Source organism: Oryctolagus cuniculus, chromosome 14 (assembly GCF_964237555.1).
Source record: "Oryctolagus cuniculus chromosome 14, mOryCun1.1, whole genome shotgun sequence".
NCBI lineage: Eukaryota > Metazoa > Chordata > Mammalia > Lagomorpha > Leporidae > Oryctolagus > Oryctolagus cuniculus.
In genome coordinates, this window is record NC_091445.1 from 76,721,630 (window position 1) to 76,735,057 (window position 13,428).

At 40.9% G+C, this 13,428-nt stretch overlaps 1 protein-coding gene across 4 annotated transcripts in view; it reads right to left on the reverse strand.

Moving 5' to 3' along the window:
- The window catches only part of IL6ST (interleukin 6 cytokine family signal transducer), a 56,471-nt gene that overhangs the window by 33,161 nt on the left and 9,882 nt on the right, over window positions 1–13,428 (reverse strand). For 3 of the 4 annotated variants that reach the window (XM_008262226.4, XM_051853447.2, XM_017344727.3), the window contains exons 2-4: window positions 10,778–10,863; window positions 4,836–4,914; window positions 257–562 (exon numbers count right to left, since the gene is read on the reverse strand). In XM_008262226.4, coding sequence (XP_008260448.2) covers window positions 257–562; window positions 4,836–4,899 — 370 coding nt within the window. In that variant the 5' untranslated portion in view covers window positions 4,900–4,914; window positions 10,778–10,863. The remainder of the gene's footprint in view (window positions 1–256; window positions 563–4,835; window positions 4,915–10,777; window positions 10,864–13,428) is intronic. The other variant, XM_017344725.3, reaches the window with a different exon arrangement.

The window sequence follows — 13,428 nt, forward strand, 5'->3', positions numbered from 1 at the left end:
CAATACTGTTGAAAGGAATCTCTTGTCAAAATATTTTGCTAGAAAACTGGTAACCGACTTTCAGGAAACAGAAGAAATTCATTCTTTAGGTTTTTCTGTATTTGAACAATGCAAATGCAGTTCCTACTTCTAAGCTTTTTGAAATAAATGCATCCAAAAGTCAGAGTCCACAAGTTATTATATTTCATAGATTAACAGACATTAAAAATATAACAGTCATGACAAAATTTAAAACAAAGACAAAAACAAAACTTACATCCTGAAATTACTGTGATTCCATAAACATTCTGTTCAATCTGTCCGAATGTAAGAATGTTGCAAGTTAGCTGAACACTTAATGCCGTTATATTTGTAAAGGTGACACTGGATGCTGTTCTGTTTAAGATGGCATACTGTTCCTTAGGAACAGTAAAATGGTTTATTTTCCAGACAATGTAATTAGCATTTACATGAAAATTATCCATACATTTTTCCTTTAGCACACAAACTGCTGTGAAATTAGAACCAAGCTGTATAACTGGAGACTCCGGGGAGATATGGCCACATGGATCTAGAAGTTTACCTGCAAAGATAATAGAAATTATATAAATGGATTCTGGTATAGCTATTTGGCTGGCAGCTTTAATATTGAGTCCTTCAATCTTCACCAAAATATGTCTAAAGATACAAATGAAAGTTAAAATTGCCAAAATTTAATATGGTCAGAATTTATACAGATATAAACAAATGATAGGGCAAATTAGAGCTGGATTAAGCAGAACCTATTCAAGCTTTAGCCCATGGTATAATATTCTAAATTTTCTTTAGGAAACAGATTGTTTGCTGCATGATTTTACTTGCCTAACCAGCCATCCTGTCTCTTGATTCAGACACAGAGTCTAAACCAGACTCCAGAAAAAGGACAGTGGTAGTCTCCTCTCCTCTCGAGTCCTAAATGCTGCTGTGGGCAGGGAGATAAGTGGGAGCAGACAGAAGATACATCAGCCTAGTGGTTAACACGCTTGTGTCCCTTATCAGAGGGCTTAGGTTCAATTCCTGACTCCATTTCCAGGCTCCGGCTTTCCAGTCAATAGTCCAAGGAGGCAGCAAAGATGGTTCAGATCTCTCTATTACAGCCACCCACCTGGGAGACCTAGATTGCATTCCTGCTCCTGTTTCTTTTCTTGGTCCAGCCATGGTCATTGTGGACATTCAAGGGAGTGAATTAGTAGATGGGAGCTCTCTCATTCTCTCTCTGCTTCTCAAATAAATAATACTTTTAAAAAATTCAGACAGCAAAGAAAATTGCAGGAGGCAGCAAGAAAACAAAGAATATGAAAGGTTAAATTAATTCTAACATGGCGCTGGCGCTGTGGCATAGCAGGTAAAGCTGCTGCCTGCAGTGCTTGCATCCCACATGGGCACTGGTTTGAGTCCCGGCTGCTCCACTTTTGATCCAGCTCTCTGCTATGGCCTGGGAAAGCAGTGGAAGATGGCCCAAGTCCTTGGACCTCTGCACCTGTGTGGGAGCCTGGGAAGAAGCTCCTGGCTCTTGACTTTGGATTAGCCCAGCTCTGGCTGTTGCTGCCATTTGGGGAGTGAACCAGCAGATGGAAAACATCCTTCTCTCTGCTCCTTCTCTGTGTAAATCTTTTTTAAATAAATAAATCTTTAAAAAATTAATTCTAACAATTAATGTACAGAACAAGATTCCCTACTAAAAATGAAGACATCAAAATAGGTGAAAACGTAATGTACACCACGTAAATATACATATGCTTTACCTATCACCTACTCCATGTTGATGACATATATATCCCTATCTCCAGCCTCAAGCTTCCCATACTTTTTTTTTTTTTTTTTTTGACAGGCAGAGTGGACAGTGAGAGAGAGAGACAGAGAGAAAGGTCTTCCTTTGCAGTTGGTTCACCCTCCAATGGCCGCCGCAGCCGGCGCGCTGCAGCCGGCGCACCGCGCTGATCCGAAGGCAGGAGCCAGGTACTTCTCCTGGTCTCCCATGGGGTGCAGGGCCCAAGCACTTGGGCCATCCTCCACTGCACTCCCTGGCCACAGCAGAGAGCTGGCCTGGAAGAGGGGCAACCGGGACAGAATCCGGCGCCCCGACCGGGACTAGAACCTGGTGTGCCGGCGCCACAAGGCGGAGGATTAGCCTAGTGAGCCACGGCGCCGGCCCCCGTACTTTCAATAGCAGCTTAGACACATTCATAAGCATCTGAGATTTAAGTTTAACATGTCAAACTATATGCATCACAATTCCTTTTTAAAAGATTTATTTATTTATTTGAAAGTCTGAGTTACAGAGAGAAAGAGAGGAAGAAGCAGAGAGAGAGGTCTTTCATCCACTATTTCACTCCCCAATTGGCCACAACTGGCTGGAGCTATGCCTATCTGAAGCCAAGAGCCAGGAGATTCCTCCGGGTCCCCCATGTGCGTGCAGGGGCCCAAGTACTTGGGCCAGCCTCTACTGCTTTCCCAGGCCATAGCAGAGAGCTGGATTGGAAATGGAGCAGCCGGGATCCAAACAAGTGCCCAAATGGGATGCCGCATTGCAGGCGGCAGCTTTACCCACTAAGCTACAGCGCTAGCCCCAGTTCCTTCCAAACTTCTTATTTCTTATTTCTATTTCTTGACCTTGGCTAACTTGACTAAGCACATTCACCCAGTCATCTGTGTGAGGTACCCTGTAGATACCCTCAACATCTCTTTCCAGTTAGCCTCATCTTTCAACTTAATACTGCGCTCAGTCTCATTGGTTCTATTAAGATGTCTATCAACTGTTTCTTACCAATGCTACTTTGACTGCTGAAGTTCAGACCATCATAACAGTCACTGATCTCTTTCTAGTTCATCCTACATACTGCTGCCACAGTGGGAGAACTAGGATGGAATTATAATTAAAATGTGGTAAGGGAACGGAGAGAATCAGGAGGGCAATCAGAATGCAAAGGGTTGGAAGCTATGCTCTATAAAGAAGGATTAGAATAGGGTTGGCATTGTGGCACAGTGGGTTAAAGCCCCAGCCTCTAGTGCCAGCATCCTATATGGGGTCAGCTTGAGTCCCGGCTGCTTCACTTCCAATCCAGCTCTCTGCTATGGCCTGGGAAAGCAGTGGAAGATGGCTCAAGTCCATGGGGCCCCTATGCCCACGTGGGAGGCCTGAAACAAACTCCTGGCTTCAGATTGGCGCAGCTCCGGCCGTAGTGGCCCTCTGGGGAGTGAACCAGCGGATAGAAGACCTTTCTCTCTGGCTCTACCGCTCTCTGTAACTATTTCAAATAAATAAAATAAATGTTTAAAAAATAATTAGGATAAATAGGTAAGTTTAGTGTGGGGAAGAGGGCTTGGAAATACAGGAAAGCAGTCCTTCAATACAGTAGAGACAAAGCTGGCTCCCTTTAAAACTAGAATTAATAGGTCAAAGTCTTAAGAAGAAAATTTGGGTTCAAGAACATGAGAAGTCTTTCTAAGTAATAAATATTTTCCACGTTAACACTTTCTGTCACTTGAAGTATGCAATAAGAAGAAGTTGACATCTGCATTTGGAGAATAGCTGATTTAAAGAAGTGCTGCTCGGGGCTGGCACAATAGCAGTGGCACCTGCAGTGCTAGCATTCCATATGGGCACTGGTTTGAGTCCCAGCTGCTCTACCTGATCCAGCTCCCTGCTCATGTGCCTGGGAAAGCAGAAGATGGCCCAAGACTGTGGGCCCCTGCACAGAGACCTAGAAGAAGCTCCAAATTCCTAACTTCAGATCAGCCCAGCTCCAGCCACTGCAGCCATTTGGGGAGTGAACCAGTGGATGGAAGACCTCTCTCTCTGCCCCTAACTCTGCCTTTCAAATCAATAAATAAATCTTTAAAAAAAGGAAAAAAAAAAAGTGCTGCTCAGGGGCCGGTGCTGTGGCACAGGTTAGTCCTCTGCCTGTGGCACTGGCATCCCATATGGGCACCAGTTCTAGTCCCGGCTGATCCTCTTCAGACACAGCCCTCAGCTGTGGTCTGGGAAAGCGGTGGAAGATGACCCAAGCACTTGGGCCCCTGCACCTGCCTGAGAGACCCGGAGGAAGCTCCTGGCTCTGGATCGGCCCAGTTCTGGCTGCTGTTGCCATTTGGGGAGTGAACCAGTGCATGGAAGACATTTCTCTCCATCTCTCCCTCTCACTGTCTATAACTCTACCTCTCAAATACATAAAATCTTAAAAAAAAAAAAAAAAAAAAAAAAAAAAAAAAAAAAAAAAAGTGCTGCTCAACAGATTGGTTTTTTCCTGAACTCTATCATAGACTGCTACTTTTATTCTGTATTGTAGATAGAATTCATGAGATAAATACACTATGTGCTTGAATGTCAGATTAAGTCAAATTGTTAAAGTTTCTGAACATTTATTCTTAATTTCTGTAGTTACCTCATTGTGACCCAATAACCATATCTCAGAGGACTACCAAGGTATGGACTACCAATGAATGGTACCACTGGAGATACTTCTGCATTCTGGTATCATAATCAGACTGCTCAGTGACAACTGTTGGTAATGAAGGAGTGAAGTACTGAGTTATTAGACTTTTTTCCTACTCCTTTATTTAAAAAAAAAAAAAATTTTCTCTTCCTTATCTTCAACTTTTTGTTAGTATAGCTAAATAGCATTTAGGAATACTGATGACTGTTGCAATTCAAATTATACAAAGCAGATTATCATATTTTTACCTACTATAATGATTTTAAGACAATACAATGATCCTAGAAATATAATTAAGTACTTTATTAAACATAAGCTTAATTATATTAAAGTATATAAACTCAATTTATGGAGTTGGAAGGTAGATTTCATGAACCTTACCTATGGATTCAGTGGTGATAAAAATAAAGAAGGCTTGCACTAACCACGTCTTCGACATCCACATCTTGCATAGATATTTCTATAACAGACATATACAATATTATTTTTAATTTTTCTTATACACAAAAAATTAAGATACATTGTATCATTTTCTAAAAGGTTATAAAAGTATTATGAAAATGCAGAAAACAAAGTTTTAAGTCCTCAGAATATTTTTATTACCATTAAAAGTATGGCTGCATAAAGTATTGCTAGAAAATACAATTCATATTTTAAGGTTACTTAAAAGAACAATCCTGGGGCCAACACTGTGATGCGGCAGGTTAAGTCGCTGTCTGCAGCACCAGCAACCCTTATGTTCACTGGTTAGTGTCCTGGTTGCTCCACTGTTGATCCAGCTCCCTGCTAATGTACCTGAGAAAGCAGCAAATGGCCCAAGTACTTGGACCCCTTATCAACCTGCGAAACCAGGAAGAAGCTCCTTGCTCCTGGCTCCGGTCTGACCAAGCCCTAGCTGATGTGGCCATTTGGAGAGTGAACCAACAGAGAAATCTCTCTCTCTCGCCTTTTGTAACTCTGCCTTTCAAATAAATAAACAAACAACAACAAAAAAGCAAACCTGTATCTATATTATGTGATGGATTATACTATTAGTAAGTAACTCTGCCAGATTGAGAACTTCAGAGACAAATTATTACATGGCAAAACCTACCATACATAATTAAACACAAAAGATACCTGACAGGGCTGGTGCTGTGGTATAGCAGGTTAAGCAGCTGCCTGCAATGCCAAAATCCCATATGGGTACTGGCACGAGTATCGGCTGCTCCACTTCCTACTAATGCGCCTGGGAAGGCAGCAGAAGATGGCCCAATCCCTGGGCCCATTCACCCACATGGGAGACATGGATGAAGCTCCTAGTCCCTGGCTTAGGCCTGGCACAGCCTTGGCTGCTGTGGCCATCTTGGGAGTGAGCCAGCGGATGGAATCTCTTTTCTATCTCTCTCCCTCTCTCTCTGTAACTCTGCCTTTCAAATGAATAGAATAAATTTTAAACAAAAAAGATAACTGAAAAATGAGTAAGTTTATAAATCATAGCATGACATCAGCTTTCCCTAATATATGAAACATGTCCATAATTCACTTATATGTAGTTTATATGAAAACACAATTTCAATCTCACTCAGAATGATATATAAATTAAAACTACCCAGATAGGAATATAAAATGATACAGAAACTCTAGAAAACATTTACTAAATGAAAAAGCATATCATAAGATTCAGTATTTTCACTACTAAGAAAGTACAAGAAAAATAAAATACATGTTCACACGAGGACTTACATAAGTGTTCATGCAGCTTTACTCCACAATCCAAATGTCAACTGCTGAACAAGTAAGTGACTAGCCAATGATATTTCTATGCAATGGACTACTACTTAGGAATGAAATAGTAAGTAGTGATATGTGCAATAATATATGGCATTGTGCTGAATGAAAGAAGTCAGACATAATAGGCCATATACTTAATTCTATTCATCGGAAATTCTAGAAATGGCAAAACTAGGGTGACAGAAAGCAGATCAGGGCTTGCCTGTGTCTGAGTGAGAAGAGGGGATTACATGTAAAGAGACACAAAGAAACTTTTTGGGATGATGGGAATATTCTATAACCTAATTGTATTGGTAATCACAAGACTCTGCATTTGCTAAGATTCACTGAATTATGTCAGGAGTATTAAAGACCTTGAGATTTTACTATACTTTCAAGCTAATAAGTTGGCCTGCCAGTTTCATGGATGCTAGCAGAAGACATGAAGACTTTACTACTCATAACACAGTAATAGAGTATCAGCATTTTCTTGAGCCATTTGCCTCAGTCCCAATTCCCATAGGGTCTTTTGAAAAGTCAGGTGATACCTGGACAGACAGCGGAAAGACACAGCTTAAGGAACCCAGTTTTGGGGGGGGACTGGCACTATGGAGTAACTAGTAAAGCCACCACCTGCAGTGCCAGCATCCCACATGGGTGCCAGTTTCAGTCCCCGCTGCTCCACTTCTGATCCAGCTCTCTGCTAATGCACCTGGGAAAGCAATGGAAGATGGTGCAGGTCCTTGAGCCCCTGCACCTGTATGGGAGACCCAGAGGAAGCTCCTGGCTCCTGGCTTCAGATCAGCACAGCTCCGGCCATTGGGGAATGAACCAGTAGATAGAAGACTTTTCTTTCTCTGCCTCTCCTTCTCTCTCTGTATAACTCTGACTTTCAAATAAATAAATAAATCTTAAAAAAAAAAAAATCCCGACATGCCAGCCTTAAAGGCTGCTGGCATTTAAAAAAAGAAAGAAAGAAAGAAACCCACTTTTTAAAATGGGCAGGAAGCATGTCTCTGCCCTATACTATGGAAGGAGACATTATCGTCCAAGGCTGTAATCAAACCTGCCCTTTGTACTATGAGGAGATAATATTTCTGTCTTCCAATATCCTTGAAAAGACAGAAAAAAAGGCAGTCGGTAAAAAACTAAAAGACAAGCAAAAACTATCTGAAGACCATTCTTACCTATAAAGTTGCCAAAATAAATAAATAAATCAGCTATCAAAATGGTGCTATAGGACTAGGGATAAAGGTACTATTATAGATTGCAGGATACGTGTAAACTGGCATAAGCTTCCTTATAAATTATATACTTAGAGCTGAATTTTATTGTATGTAAATTATTTTAATTGAAAACAAAACCACAAAAACCTACACAGATGACTAAGTCAGTTTTGCAATATGAATCAAAATTAAAACATACACGTTTGAATATGATGATTCTACCTCTAGTTATTTTATCATATATATGAGCAAAATAATATATGTGCAGGGTTATTTACTTCAGCATTACCTTTAACAGAAAAAGGCTGAAGCAATCTAAATTATGGTATACTCAAACATAATATATATGTAGCTAATTAGAAAAAAAAGAAGAAGAAGCTCTATACATATAGATACATAATGTTACCTAGAATACATTAAGGACAACGGCGCCGCGGCTCACTAGGCTAATCCTCCGCCTTGCGGCGCCGGCACACCAGGTTCTAGTCCCAGTTGGGGCGCCGGATTCTGTCCCGGTTGCCCCTCTTCCAGGCCAGCTCTCTGCTGTGGCCAGGGAGTGCAGTGGAGGATGGCCCAAGTCCTTGGGCCCTGCACCCCATGGGAGACCAGGAAAAGTACCTGGCTCCTGCCATCGGATCAGCGCGGTGCGCCAGCCGCAGCACGCCAGCCGTGGCGGCCATTGGAGGGTGAACCAACAGCAAAGGAAGACCTTTCTCTCTGTCTCTCTCTCTCACTGTCCACTCTGCCTGTCAAAAAAAAAAAAAAAAAATACATTAAGGGGGCTGGCACTGTGGCGTAGCAGGTAAAGCCACTGCCTGCAGTGCTGGCATCCCATATGGGTGCCAGTTCAAGTCCCGGCTATTCTACTTCTAATCCAGCTCTCCGCTATGGCCTGGGAAAGCAGTGGAAGATGGCCCAAGTCCTTAGGTCCCTGTACCCATGTGGGAGACCCGGAAGAAGCTCCTGGCTTCTGATCAGCCCAGCTCTGGTCATCTGCAGCTATTTGGGGATTGAATTAGTGGATGGAAGACTTCTCTTTCTGAGCCTCTGCCTCTCTAACTGCCTTTCAAATAAATATATAAATCTTAAAGGTCAACTCTAACTTTAAAATGAAATAAAATACATTAAGGTACATAACAGTATGTTTTCTATTAATTTTGGACAAAAAAGAAATAAAACATTTCCTTTATACGCATAAAACCTCTCTAGAAGGATAAAAGTTCCAATACTAGGGGCCGGTGCTGTGGCGCAGCAGGTTAACACCCTGGTCTGAAGTGCTGACATCCCATATGGGTGCCGGTTTGAGACCCGGCTGCTCTATTTCTGATCTAGCACTCTGCTATGGCCTGGGAAAGCAGCAGAAGATGGCCCAAGTCCTTGTTTGGACCCCTGCACCCACGTGGGAGACCCAGAAGAAGCTCCTGGCTCCAGATCGGTGCAGTTCTGGCCATTGCAGCCATCTGGGGAGTGAACCATCAGATGGAAGACCTGTCTCTCCTCTCTCTGTGTAACTCTTTCAAATAAATAAATAAAATCTTAAAAAAAAAAAAAAAAAGAAAGTTCACTTAAAAAAAAAAAAAAAAGTTCAACTACTAGGCTGCCAGTCTATGTTTGAGGTAGGAGGGAGGCAGGCTGCCTATGTTCCATAATAGTAGGGAGACTCTGCACCGTATATACTCTGTATTGTTCTGATGTTGTAGTACTTATTGTATTATTTATCCAAAAATAAATATAATTTAAATTTTAAAATACTGGGGCCAGCACTGTGGCATAGTGGGTAAAGCCACCTGTAGTGCTGGCATCCCACATGGGTGCCAGTTCAAGTTCTGGCTGCTTCAATTCCAATCCAGCTCTCTGCTATGGCCTGGGCAAACAGCAGAAGATGGCCCAAGTCCTTGGACCCTTGCGTTCGCATGGGAGACCAGGAAGAAGCTCCTGGCTTCAGATTGGCCTAGCTCTAGCCATTGTGGCCATTTGGGGAGTGAATCAGAGGATGGAAGACCGCTCTCTGCCTCTGCCTCTCTGTAACTTTGTCTTTTAAATTAACAAATAAATCTTTAAAAAATGCTTTAAGTGTTTACTATTTTTTCCTATATAGTACTTTTAACATTGCCCTCTCTCCATACCTCAGAGTACATATTCTAACCTTATATTGTATATACTGATTTTGAAATCTGCATATTAGCTTGGAAAGTTCTATGAAGTTAAAATAAAACTAGCAACCAAATATACAGGAGAGGTTTATTTCAAGAACTCAGAGGTTCTCCTATAGCAATAATTCCTCACCTATGGTGTTCTAACACAGTACTGTTTTGAAAAGAGCTGTAAGACATGTCAATAAGTAGTTTGTTACTAATAATGGCAGTAACAAAATTTATGAATGATTTACTTAAATTGGAACAAATTCAACATTACCTCTATAATTATTTATTCTCATTTACTTTGATCCCCATGACTTTTCTTAAGCGAGACAAAAGCTGTGGGTTATAATTTGTTAATATTTAATAGCTGTGCTCCTTATAAATTATTTTTGTTACCTGCAGATTGTGATTTTTTACAAAAAGATTTATTTGAAAGAGTTACAGAGAAGAGAGAGACCTTCCATCCATTGGTTCACTCCCCAAATGGCTACAATCGTCGGGGTTGGGCCAGGCCAGAGTCAGGAGCCAGGAGCTTCCTCTGGGTCTTCCACATGGGTGGCAGAGCGCTGGGGACCTGGTCCATCTTCTGCTGCTTTCCCAGGCATATTAGCAGGGAGGTAGATTGGAAGTGGAGCAGCACAAATCGAACCGGCACCCATATGGGATGCTGGCACTTAAAGGCAGCTTAATCCTCTCACGCCACAGTCTGGCCCCTAGATTGTGATTTTTGTGGTGGTTTTTTTCTATTTTATTTTAAATTTAATCCAAGGACAGAATGAAAAAGCATGAATAATATATTCATATTTACTTTGCATGTGAAGAATGTCAATAAAGCTGTCACTATGGTAACATTACTAACGTAATTGTAGAATAGTATATGTACTATAATTGCCAAATGAAAGGCAAAGCAATGATTATTTAACAAATATAGTACAGGCCTACTTTCAACAGATTTGCAAAAAGTTGGTCATCACTTCATTAAATAAATCAATTATTACTTTAAAAATCATACATATTCAGCTCTCGTCCATCAGTAAAAATTTTGCAGTCATATTAACTAACACTTGGATACTATTTTATGTTATACAAAATGATTTCACATAAAATATTTTACTTATTTTCCTGATATATTCAAGAAGCAAGAATGTAGTGATTATTTATCACAAAACAAAAAACTAAAATCCAGACACGGTAAGTTACTTACCCAAATCACAAAATTAGTAAGTGAAGGAGCAGGGGTTTGATATTAAGTCTTCTGCCTACAAATGTCATTCTTTCACATTGGTCTCACTGTAAAGAGAGGAGAACCTTGTTCACAAGGCTGGCTTTGATGATATTTATTATATGTGTACTTTTAAAACCCTGTGATAGGCTTCTGGTTTACATTAAGTGTCCTATTTTTAGATATCATTTGAGCTTCAGAATAAAATAATCCCATAAACATTTGTGAAAAGAGTATTCAAATATTCTACGGTTATGTTTTAATACAAACTTGCAAGTATTATTGGCTCACCAATGTCTAATCTGAACTTCTTGATGTGCACTTGTAATACCACAGAAATGAGAATGGGATATTTTGTTGAACTTGACAAAAGTAACTAAAACAGTTATTTAAAAGAATCATACCCTTTATTTTCTACTAGTGCTAACTTAAGCCTGTTGACTCTGCACAAAGTGAAAAAAAAATCAGTTTAAGATTTGCTTAGTACTATACTAACACCTAACATTAGTGTAGTGGCTCCATTTTAACATAACTCCAGACTTTAAGTAAAGAGTTGAAGCCCCCATTATTGTTTGATACACATTAAATCCTTGATGATTTTATAAGAAATTAAGTTTATTATAAATATTTTTTAACATTTCAAATAAATAACCTGCAAATATATCAAGTGAAAAGTCCCCTATAATCCTACCAAGAGATAGCTACTACAAACATTTTGGCAGATATTCTTGCAGTCTTCTGAGTATATAACTACCTTATACTATATAAATGTACACTCTCCTATTTCACAAAGATGCTATTCACTCAACACTATATAGTGGACATCTTTCTAAAGTAATACACAGAGAGTAACTCCTAGACTCTGACCAAATTCATCTTCCCTCAGATATCTTCCCCAACCACAAGTGTTGCTTTTCCCTCCTTTCCTGTCTTTTCTCCACAGTCGTTAGCACCTTCTAAGACAAGCTGGCAAACATTCTTTACAAACAACCAGAAAATAATTTAGTCTCTGTGGGCCTTATGATACAACTAGTCAATTCTGCTTTTGGAATACAAAAAAGTACAGAGGCTGGACTGTGTTCCATGAAACTTTATTCACAGAGAGAGACCATAAGCTGCATTTGTTTTGCGGAGTCTGTATAATCTGCCAATCCCTCTTCTAAAATACCACAATATTATTTATTTTGCTTATTGTTTGTTATGGGCTGAATTATGCATCTCCAGGCCCCAAACATATGTTGATATCCTAACTCTATCACCTTAAAATGTGATCTTACTTGGAAGTAGGACCATTGCAGATGTAACTAATTTTCATTCTAGACTAAGGTGGGTCCTTAATGACTGGTGTTCTTCAAAGAATCAAAGGCCTAGAAAGAATGCCATGTGACCACACAGGCAGAGAATGGAATGACGCAGCTGTAAGCTAGGAAATGCCAAGGACTGCGGCCGGCACTGTGGTGTAGCGGGTTAGGTCGTCATCTGCAGTGCAGGTATCCCAAATGGGCGCTGGTTCGAGTTCCGGCTGCTCCATATCTGATCCAGCTCTTAGCTATGGCCTGGGAATGCAGTGAAGGATGGCCCAAGTCCACGGGCTCCTGCACCTGGAAGAAGCTCCTGGCTTTGGATCAGCTCAGCTCCGGCTGTTGCGGCCATTTGGGGAGTGAATCAGCAGATGGAAGACCTCTCTCTCTGCCTCTCCTTCTCTCTGTGTAATTCTTTCAAATAAATAATTTAAAAAAAAAAAAGGAAAAGAAATGCTAAGGACTGATGTGAGGAGGAGGAGGAAAGGATTCAGTTCAAAGTTTCAGAAGGACTCCAAGCTTCTAGAACCTTAAGATAATTAACGTCTCTTAACTAACACAATTTTGGTATTTTGTTAGAGTAGCTCTAAGAAACTAAAATATAGTCTGTGTCCCCAAAACAGAATATGAACCAATGATGCAGGAAATTCTGTCACTGTTTCCTGCAATACTTCAAAAATCTAAAATCATACCCAGAATAGTAAGCACTTACTCATCTGTCAAATGAGTAATTTATTTTGAATATGGACATAACACATCAGAGTACTAGGAGTGAGTATAATGGTGGAGTAGATTAACCTGCCATTTACGATGCCCGTATCCCATACTGGAGTGCCAGCTCAGTCCAGCTGCTCTGCTTCCTATTCAGCTCCTGAGAAAGCAGGGCCCCTGCAACACATGTGGGAGACAGACCTGGGAGTCCTGGGTTCCTGGCTTCAACCAGGTCCAGCCCCGACTGTGGGAGCCTTTTCGGGAGTGAAGCAGCAGATGGAAGATCTGTGTGTGCGTGTGTGTGTGTTACTCTGCTTTCCAAATAAATATATCTTTAAAATATGTATCATAGTATGAATATTCTGTAACTTAACCAACCCTGAGTCTTTTTTTTTTTTTTTTTTTTTTTTTTTGGACAGGAAGAGTGGACAGTGAGAGAGAGAGAGACAGAGAGAGGTCTTTTTCCATTGGTTCACCCCCCAATGGCTGCTGCGGCCAGCGCACTGCGCTGATCCAAAGCCAGGAGCCAGCTGCTTCTCCTGGTCTCCCATGCGGGTGCAGGGCCCAAGCACTTGGGCCATCCTCCACTGCACTCCCGGGCCACAGCAGAGAGCTGGACTG